Source organism: Otolemur garnettii, unplaced genomic scaffold (assembly GCF_000181295.1).
Source record: "Otolemur garnettii isolate 467f Iridium unplaced genomic scaffold, OtoGar3 scaffold00018, whole genome shotgun sequence".
Classification (NCBI taxonomy): domain Eukaryota; kingdom Metazoa; phylum Chordata; class Mammalia; order Primates; family Galagidae; genus Otolemur; species Otolemur garnettii.
This window is the reverse complement of record NW_003852413.1, coordinates 6,099,067-6,109,247: the sequence shown is the minus strand read 5'-3', so window position 1 is coordinate 6,109,247 and position 10,181 is coordinate 6,099,067. Positions and strand designations below refer to the sequence as shown.

General features: G+C 52.5%; 1 protein-coding gene across 1 annotated transcript in view; it reads left to right on the top strand.

Annotated features, from left to right (window-relative positions):
• Positions 1-10,181, top strand: part of UNK (unkempt family zinc finger) — a 54,479-nt gene that overhangs the window by 41,060 nt on the left and 3,238 nt on the right. Inside the window, exons 8-15 of the mRNA XM_023511225.1 lie at positions 1,593-1,735; positions 2,107-2,307; positions 2,825-2,890; positions 3,909-4,083; positions 4,931-5,032; positions 5,145-5,333; positions 8,728-8,909; positions 9,499-9,756. Of these exons, the coding sequence (XP_023366993.1) occupies positions 1,593-1,735; positions 2,107-2,307; positions 2,825-2,890; positions 3,909-4,083; positions 4,931-5,032; positions 5,145-5,333; positions 8,728-8,909; positions 9,499-9,756 (1,316 nt within the window). The remainder of the gene's footprint in view (positions 1-1,592; positions 1,736-2,106; positions 2,308-2,824; positions 2,891-3,908; positions 4,084-4,930; positions 5,033-5,144; positions 5,334-8,727; positions 8,910-9,498; positions 9,757-10,181) is intronic.

The following is a 10,181-nucleotide window of genomic DNA, read 5'->3' as shown; positions in this document are numbered from 1 at the left end:
TTTTTTTTTTTTTTTTTTGAGACAGTCTCACTCAGTTGCCCAGGCTAGAGTGCAGTGGCATGTTCATAGCTCGCAGCAACCTCAAACTCCTTCATTCAAGCAGTCTTCTTGCCTTAGCCTCCCAAATAGTTGGAACTACAAGTACCTGCCATGACACTCAGCTAATTTTTCTATTTTTATTTTTATTTATTCATTTTTTAGAGACAGTCTCACTTTGTCACCCTCGATAGGGTGCCGTGGTGTCATAGCTCAGCAACCTCCAGCTCTTAGGCTTAGGTGATTCTCTTGCCTCAGCCCCCCAAGTAGCTGGGACTACAGGTGCCCACCCCAATGCCTGGCCATTTTTTTGTTGCAGTTGTTCAGCTGACCTGGGCTGGGTTTGAACCCACCACCTTCGGTGTATCTGGCTGGCGCTGTAACCACTGGTCTACGGGCACCAAGTCCTGGCTATTTTTAGAGACAGAGTCTTGCTTTTGCTCAGGCTGGTCTTAAACTTGTGAGCTCAGGCAGTCCACCCACTTAATCCTCTCAGAGTGCTAGGAGTATAGGCAAGAGCCACCGCACCCATCGGGAAAGATTCTTAGTGCAGAGGTGGTCCCCAACCATGGGCCCAGGGACTGCCTGATTGAGACAGTATAGAGAGGTGAATAATAATAGTTCAGGTGTTGGAGTTGTACTGATCACAGTTCAAATCCCAGCTCTTCTGTTTGCTACTTCTGTCACTTGGTAGATTTACCTTATCTCTCTGTACCTCAGTTTCCTTATCTATGAAATGGAGACCATGATATTGCCAGTATCTTCTGGGTATTGTGAATATTTACAATTAATGCAAGGTGCTAGGACGTTGTTTGGCATGTAGTAAGAGTACATGACACCATGTTCACAAAAGCAAAGCAGGAACCTTCCCTTTATGTGCAGAGAAGGCATGGTCTCCTTTAGGGGGGTCCAGAAGCATTTTTATTTTTTATTTATTTACTTATTTTTTTGTAGAGACAGTCTCATTCCATCGCCCTTGGTAGAGTGCTGTGGCGTCACACAGCTCACAGCAACCTCCAACTCCTGGACTCAAGGGAGTCTCCTGCTTCTGCCTCCCAAGTAGCTGGGACCACAAGTGCCCGCCACAACGCCCAGCTATTTTTTTGGTTTCAGCTGTCATTGTTGTTTGGTGGGCCCGGGCTGGATTTGAACCCGCTACCTTAGGTGTATGTGGCTGGCACCTTAGCCACTTGAGCCATAGGCGCCAAGCCCAGCTCTTGGGTTTAGGTGATTCTTTTTTGTTGTTGTTGCAGTTAGGCCGCGGTTGGGTTTGAACCCGCCACCCTTGGTATATGGGGCTGGCCCCCTACCCACTGAGCCATAGGTGCCACCTAGGGCTTAGGCAATTATCTTGCCTCTGCCTACCGAGTAGCTGGGACTACAGGCACCCAGCTATTTTTTGTTGTAGTTTGGCTGGGCCGGGTTCTAACCTGTTACCCTCAGTATATGGGGCCAGTGTCCTACTGACTGAGCCATAGGTGCTGCCCACCAGAAGCATTTTTAGAGGGATGGAGCTGGCTTAGTAGCCTACCAACTCCTGCCTCCATGTCTTACAGAGCCACCCCTAAGTGATGACCTACAGCCTTCCTCAGCTGTATCCAGCCCCACCCAGCCGGGTCCCGTCTTGTACATGCCATCTGCTGCCGGAGACTCGGTGCCTGTGAGCCCCTCCAGCCCGCATGCCCCCGACCTCAGTGCTGTACGTGCCTGTCCTGGGGAGTGGGTGGGCACCATGCGTGCCCAGGAGCCAACACCTGCCTCATGACTCCCAGGCCCACAAAGGGTGCTGCCTTTATGTTTTCCTCCTCCTAGGCCTGGGGAAGGGAGTGGGGTAGTCTCCAGAGCCTGTGTTGATCAGCAGGGTAGGGTGGTTGAAGGAGTAAAGCTTCATGTCATCCCTATGCCCAATTCCATTGTTAGGTTTAGGGGTCCCTGGGTGGTTATTGCTGCCCATTGACAGATGAAAGTGAATCTGAGTTCCTTGCTGAAGATTCTCCCTCTAGGACAAAACAGTGGATGGGCCACATGGGCTGCCTGCCTTGTGCCCACTGGTCCTTCCCTCCTCTGCAGCTCCTCTGTAGAAACAGCAGCCTGGGCAGCCCATCTAATCTCTGTGGCTCCCCACCGGGCTCCATTAGGAAGCCCCTGAACCTGGAGGGCATTGTCTTCCCTGGAGAGTCTGGTCTGGCCCCTGGCAGCTATAAGAAGGCTCCTGGCTTTGAGAGGGAAGACCAAGTAGGAGCGGAGTACCTGAAAAACTTCAAATGCCAGGTAAGGGGTGGGGGGCACAACAGAAGATACTTTAAGCCCAGTAAAGTTGGTTTTCTCCCATATGGGGCTAGAGAAGCTTGGAGGAGTATCCTCTGGAGGATACCTGGGAGCTAGGGTTCCCCTGTCCTCAGTCTCTTGAGGACACAGCAGATTGAGTAATAATAACCCTGTTTTCAGAAGCCAAGAAGCTTCCTGTGTGGCTGGGAGACCTAGTTACTAGAGGAGCAGGGATTCCCACCTTGATGAATGGTGGGGCCTACAGGAGCAGGACAAGAGGGACCCATAACTGGACTTAGGGAGAAACCTCCTGGACCTGTCTGAGACTTAGAGTGGGAGGGAGATGAGTGTCTGTGTGTTAAAGGAGGTCGTGTGGTAAGCAACAGGATCTGCCGCCGCCACCACCTGTGCCCAGTACCTGTAGCCTCAGTGAGCCATGGCAGAGTCAGGTGGACTCCTAGACTCGGGTTCTCCCCACAGTGCCACGTTCATCCTCTGCTCCCTGACTTTTCTCTTTCAGGCTAAATTAAAGCCCCACTCACTAGAGCCAAGAAGTCAAGAGCAGCCACTGCTTCAGCCCAAACAGGTACAGAGTATTCAGACCTCTTCTTCCTTTTCTGGTATCTATTGTGGGCAGGACTGGCCCTGATCTCCAAGGGGCATCAGGGAGTGGGAGGCACCACTTTTCCATAAGCTGAGAATAGGACTGATGGTATGGGGTGATGGGCTTAGGGCCCTGATCTCCTACCCTTAGCAGTCAATTAAAAAATATCTCTGGCCGAGCATGGTGGCTCACACCTGTAATCCTAGCACTCTGGGTGGCTGAGACAGGTGGATTGCTTGCGCTCACAGGTTCGAGACCAGCCTAAGCCAGAGCAAGACCTTGTCTTTCAGAATAGCCGGGTGTTGTGGCAGACACCTGTAGTCCTCCCTACTTGGGAGGCTCAGGCAAGAGAAATGCTTGAGCCCAAGAGTTCGAGATTGCTGTGAGCAGTGATGCCATGGCACTCTACTGGGGGCAACAAAATGAGACGCTGTCTCAAAAAAAAAAAAAAAAACAACTCTGGAGCATCTGTATTGGGCCAGGTCCGGTACTTCCTTCTCCCTTCCCTGCTTTAAGCCTTGAGAGGTGGCTCAAACGGCTAAGGTGCCAGCCACATACACCTGAGCTGACTGGTTTGAATCCAGCCTGGGCTCGCCAAACAACAATGATGGCTACAACCAAAAAATAGCCAGGCCTTGTTGCAGGCACCTGTAGTCCCAGCTACTTGGAAGGCAGAGGCAGGAGACTCGCTTGAGCCCAGGAGTTGGAGGTTGCTGTGAGCTGTGATGCCATGGCACTCTACCCAGGGCAACAGCTAGAGGCTCTGTCTCAAAAAAAAAAAAAAAAAGCCTTGAGAGGTAAGTGAGCCAGGCAACCTCTAAGACACATCTCTTCAACAACAGCCTCATTGGGGTGTGGGTGCAGCTAGACAGTAGCTGAGATGTGCCTCCTCCCTCACCCCTTTTGCCCCCCTGCCCCATCCCCAGCCCCATCTCCAGCTTCTGGCTGTAGCCTCCATTACATGGGCATCCCATTGCCTCTCCTTTCCCTCTCTTTGCAGGACGTGCTGGGCATCCTCCCCACAGGCAGCCCCCTGACCTCAAGCATCTCTTCTAGTATCACCTCCAGCCTGGCAGCTACTCCCCCTAGCCCTGTGGGCACCAGCAGCATCCCTGGCATGAACGCAAATGCTCTGCCCTTCTACCCCACCAGCGACACAGTAGAGTCGGTCATAGGTAATTAGGCCATTGCTGTTCACAAGCTCAGCACTGGCTCTGGACTCAGAGACACCTCAGTTTCTGAAGTGAAACTCAAATCAGCATGGCAGTCACCTTAATTCTCATCTTGTCTTGGAGGAAATCAGAGGGTGGGCACTCTGGGCCCTTTGAACTAAATAGAAAATGAGCCCAAAGTATAGGACCAAGACTGGCCCTTGTTCTTTGGTGCAAATTAGCATCTCATCCCAAGACATATCATTTGGTCCCTGTTCATTCTCTTCACTAGATATCTTAATAGCTATTAGAATTCAGTGCCTGTTTCTTTCAATGCTCATTTAGAGGTACCTGCTTTGTGCCAGGTTCTATGGCAGGCACTGGGGAGACAGATGACGACACACTGTTCTTGCCTTCTAGGAGGAAAACTGTTTCTACTCTCCTAGTCCAGTTCATTAGGGGGCAGTGGACATGTGTCCGGTTATATGCACTAATCACTGAGGGCCCAGAGACCTGCCCACCCTCTGTGATCATAGGGCCAAGACACAGGAGCTATAATATCAGGTGATATAGGACCTCTGTCAGGGGCAGGGACCCAGGGTTGGGACTTGATTCCCCTGGAGGTATTAAAGAAGGCTTCAGAAAAGAGAGACACTTTGGATTTCACTGGCTGATAGCACTGAGGGGTCATTGTTGTCAGCGGGAGTAGCTCAGGCAAAGATGCAGAGGCTCAAGACAGTATGAGGCCAGTGTGGCCTGAGCTTAATGATGTAAGGGGGCAGGAGATGAGGGGTAAGTGGGTCTCAGAGCCTCAAGGGTATGGGCCCTCAGGAGGCCAGGATGCTCCACATCCCAATCTCTTTGTCCCTAGAATCTGCTTTGGATGATCTGGACCTGAATGAGTTTGGGGTGGCCGCCCTGGAGAAGACTTTTGATAACAGCACTGTGCCCCACCCAGGCAGCATCACAATTGGTACAAGGCAGTAGATGGGCAGGGTCGCCTGGGAGGGCACCTTGGGGTCCCACCTTGCCCCTGTGGCCCACTGGGTTGCCCTGCCCTCATCCAGTCTGGGCCTCTCTTGCAGGTGGCAGCTTGCTGCAGAGCTCTGCGCCCGTGAATATCCCTGGCTCCCTGGGCAGCTCTGCCTCCTTCCATTCAGCATCCCCGTCCCCTCCTGTCAGCCTCTCCTCACATTTCCTGCAGCAGCCCCAGGGCCACTTGAGCCAGTCAGAAAACACATTTTTGGGGACTTCAGCCTCACATGGATCTTTAGGTAAGCAGAGACATGGCTCACTAAGGAAACCTGGGCAGGAACTTTGTCATTTAGAAAATGCCTTTGGCCAGTCTGTCCACTGTACATCAGCCAGACTACAGGTTAGAGCAAAAGCTTTGGACAAGGAGGCAGTCAGGTCCCTGCCCTTCTGACCCTGGACAATGATTTAGCCTTGGTTTCCTCTGCTGTGAAATGGTTGTAGGGGCAGCACCCATCATAAGGTTGTTGTGAGGATTAAATGAAATAATGTGAATGAAGCAAGGCCAGTGCAGTGAGATGCTAGAGTCTCAGCTGTCAGGGCTGAGGCCTGGTCTTTGTCACCATGTGGTTCAGTTTTGCCCGATTCCCTAGGTCTCTAAGAGGCTGGGCTACACCAACCAGGCTCCTGAGAGACCAAGAAGTTGGAATAAGGCACTCCTAGCTCACGTGGCCCGTTCCAACAGGCAGAGGCTCTGGGAAAACCCAGAGCTAGCCTGGAAGGCTGTTTCTCCAACACAGAATTAGAATGGTGTGGACTAGGGCTCCAGAGGCATGACATGATATGGAGACTGGTGAGGATGTCCCCTAAAGGGACACTATCCCACAGCTGTTGGAAGACCAAGAATTCCTCCCTGAGGGTGCTGGAAGCAGGGCATTCTTGTTTTTGTTTTTCTTTTTTTTTTTTTTTAATTGTAGTTTTTTGGCCAGGGCTGGGTTTGAACCCACTACCTCTGGCATATGGGGCCGGCGCCCTACTCCTCTGAGCCACAGGCATCGCCCTTGTTTTTGTTTTTCTTTTTTTGAGATAGTCTCACTATGTTAACCCTTGGCATCACAGTTCACAGCAACTTCCAACTCCTGGGCTTAAGCGATTCTCTTGCCTTAGCCTTCCAAAGTAGCTGGGACTGCAGGCACCTGCCACATCACCGGGCTATTTTTGTTGTAGTTGTCATTGTTGTTTGGCAGGCCCTAGGTCTGGTTCGAACCCGTCAGCTCTGGTGTATATGGCTGGCACCCTAGCCACTAAGCTACAGGCACTGAGCCTTTTTGTTTGTTTGTTTGTTTGTTTTTTGAGACAGAGCCTCAAGCTATTGCCCTGGGTACAGCTGGCATCACAGCTCACAGCAACCTCCAACTCCTGGGCTCAAGCAATTCTTCTGCCTCCGCATCCCAAGTAGCTGGGGCCACAGGTGCCCGCCACAGGGCCCAGCTACTTTTTGGTTGCAGTCATCATTGTTTGGCGGACCGGGCTGGATTTGAACCGGCCTGCTCAGGTGTATGTGGCTGGCACCTTAGCCACTTGAGCCACAGGCGCCGAGCCTTTTCTTTTTTTTTTAGATAGAGTCTCACTTTATCACCCTAGGTAGAGTGCTGTGGCATCACAGCAACCTCAAACTCTTGGGCTCAAGCAATTCTCTTGCCTTAGCCTCCCAAGTAGCTGGGACTACAGGCGTCCACCACAATGCTTGGCTATTTTTTTTTTTTTAAGAGGCACTGTCTCACTTTGGCTCAGGCTGGTCTTGAATCTCTGAGCTCAAGCAATCTACCTGCCTTGGCCTCCCAGAGTGCTAGGATTGCAGGCGTGAGTAGAACATTGATTTCTTGACACCTTTTCAGTTTGGGGGGGTTTGTTGTCCATTTTATGTTGATTCTGTTAGCTTTAGATGTTTAATGTTGCAGTTTTCTTGCCCCATATTCTGGAGGCATCTTGATTGAGCTCTGTTTACTGACTACACGTTCATTCTTCCACCATATGATTGCTTTTAGTTTAGTTTAGTTGTGATACAGTGGTACTCTCTCACCTAGGCTAGAGTGCAGTGATATCTCCATAGCTCACTGTAGCCTCTAACTCCTGGGCTCTAGTGATCCTCCTGCCTCAGCCTCCCAAGTAGCTGGGACTACAGGTGCCCATCTTGACACCCAGCTGACTTTTTTTTTTTTTTAAGAGACAGTCTTACTTTATTGCCCTTGGTAGAGTGCTGTGGTGTCACAACTCACAGCAACCTCCAACTCCTGGGCTTAGGTGATTCTCTTGCCTTAGCCTCTTTAGTAGCTGGGACTACAGGTGTCCGCCACAACGCCCGGCTATTTTTTTGTTGCAGTTTGGCCAGGGCTGGGTTTGAACCCACCACCCTCAGTAAATGGGGCCAGCACCTTACTCACTGAGCCACAGGCGCCGCCTGACTTTTCTATTTTTAGTAGAGACAGGGGTCTCACTCCTGCTCTGGCTGGTCTTGAACTCCTGAGCTCAAGTGATCCGCCTTCCTCAGCCTCCCCAAATGCTGGGATTACAGGCATGAGCCACCACGCCTGGCCCTGTCATGTGATTATTAAGCACAGCTGAATAGATATGGGTATGAGCCCAACCAATAGTCCCTGCTGTCATGGTGCCAGGGCTGGTGTGGGAAGCAGAGATACACAGCCACTAGAGTCCTACCTAGAGTAACAGAGGGGACCTAACCTGTGCAAGGCAGTCAAGAGGACCTTCTCTCAGGAGGTGACTCCTCTCCTAGAGAATAATCATCACCTGAGAGGAGAGGAGAGAAGGGCAGGACAGGAGAGCCTGCTGCTGGGGCAGCCTCGTGGTGTGGTGACGTCCCTCCTCTGGGACAGGGCAGTGAGCCTCAGTGCACAGCGCAGGGCCTCCTCACAGGACCACACCCTACATCTGTCGGTGTACTTGTACTGCTCAGAGGACAGAATGTTTTAAATCTAGCTCTGAAACATTCTGCTGGATTAATAGGAAAGATGAAGTAGTCACTAGAAGAATACATGGGCAGAATGAGGCCAGAGATGGACATGGGTCCCCTCAGGAAAATGAGGGCTTCCCTGAGGCCAAGGAGCAGAGGCACATGGTATTAGTGAACACCTGGGTGCAGGCAGGGGTGGTTCACTGGGAGAGCAGCCCTGGAGTCAGACGCTCCACCACTTACTCTCTGTGCATTCTTGGTCGCACGTTTTATCACAGTGTCCTTGTCTGTAAAACAAGAGGACAGACCCAAGGTTCCCCAAGCTCTTCTGGCTCCAGCTCTGCTACTGTATGAGGCTCTAGCTTGTGTCCTTTCTCCTTCATCTACTCCTGGACATCACTTCAGGCTGTGAGAAGGCTATGGGATGCCTTCTGACTCCCTTCCAATTGGTACTTCCCAAGTCCCCAAACCACCCTGTGAGGCAGTGAGGGAGCCTCATTTTACATATGAGGATGCTGAGACTCAGAAGTTAAGTGGCAGCTATAATAAGTACCCAGTGGCACTAAAGTCTGACTTAGTTCCTGGCACCTTCCTAGTCTGCATTCTAGTCCCTGCAAAAGCCCCAGAATTACAAAGATGGGGCTTTGCACACCTACCCAGGCTGGGCTGCCAGGGCCTGGGCCCAAAGCCCTCCAGAGCTGATGTTCCTCCCCTCCCTGGGACAGGTCTAAACGGGATGAACAGCAGCATCTGGGAGCATTTTGCCTCTGGAAGCTTCTCCCCGGGTACTTCCCCTGCCTTCCTGTCAGGGCCAGGGGCTGCTGAGCTGGCCCGGCTTCGGCAAGAGTTAGATGAAGCCAATGGCACCATCAAGCAATGGGAGGAGTCCTGGAAGCAGGCCAAGCAGGTACTGGGCCCACACCAACCTGCCCTCCTTAGTGCCTAGTGGCATCTGGCCCAAGAGCATCCATGTAGAGTGGGCATGGGGGGTGGAGGGGAGCAGGGGGCCAAAGAACAAAGCAGAAACTCGGTTTTGTTCTCTCTGCCTCCACCCCATGAGAGGACTTGCCTTGCCAGTCAGGACACTGGGTGGCTAGTGTCACAGGCCCAGAACTCTCTCTGTGAGCTACTTGTGTATTCTAGTTCCAGGACCAGGTGGTCCCTCTCCCCAGAAGTTCTAATTCTCCAGGGTTCTAGATTCTGAGGTGAGCCGTATGTACAGTTGCAGTCTGGCTGCTCCTGGGAAGGCTGGCCAGAACATAAGCTCTATCTGTGCCCCCTTCTCTGGTAGACCCAGCACCCTTCCATACCCTCACAGGGAAGATCTTCTGCAGGTGCTAAAACCTCTCTTCTCTGCAGGCAGCCTCAGCCTTCTCCCTGCCCCCTCCCCAGACAGCAGACCCCACTGCCAGAGTGTTCCAGAGATGCTCTCTGGGGGGCAGAGGGAGCAGGGGTGGAGGACTATTATGATAAGGCACTGTGTGTTGGGCCCACAGGCTTGTGATGCCTGGAAGAAAGAGGCAGAAGAGGCTGGTGAGCGGGCCAGTGCAGCTGGTGCCGAGTGTGAGCTGGCCCGGGAGCAGCGGGATGCACTAGAGGTGCAAGTGAAGAAACTGCAGGAGGAGCTGGAGAGGCTGCACTCAGGGCCAGACCCCCAGGCCCTGTCCACGTTCCCCAATCTGGAGGCACTCTCACTCTCCACCCTCTACTCCCTCCAGAAGCAGCTGCGGGCCCACCTGGAGCAAGTGGACAAGGTCAGCACAGGAGGTCAGGGTGCACCAGGTGGGGGTGATCTAGACTCTGACCCAGTCTGGGCTGACACTCTGGATGCGGGACTGCTAGGAGAGGGTGGGGAGAGTGTACACTCAGGGAAGTGGGAGCATTGGGAGCACAGTGCTTTCCTCTAGGTCTTCTAAGAGTGGCATTGACCTGAGTTGCATTAATATGCCTGGGCCTGCCAGCCACATACACCTAAGGTGGTGGGTTTGAATCCAACCCAGGCCTGCCGAACAACAGTAATATCTGCAACCAAAAAATAGCCGGGTGTTGTTGTGGGCACCTGTGGTCCCAGCTACTTGGGAGGCTGAGACAGGAGACTCACTTGAGCCCAGGAGTTGGAGGTTGCTATGAGCAGTGAAGCCATGGCACTCTACCCAGGGGGACAGCTTGAGGCTCTGTC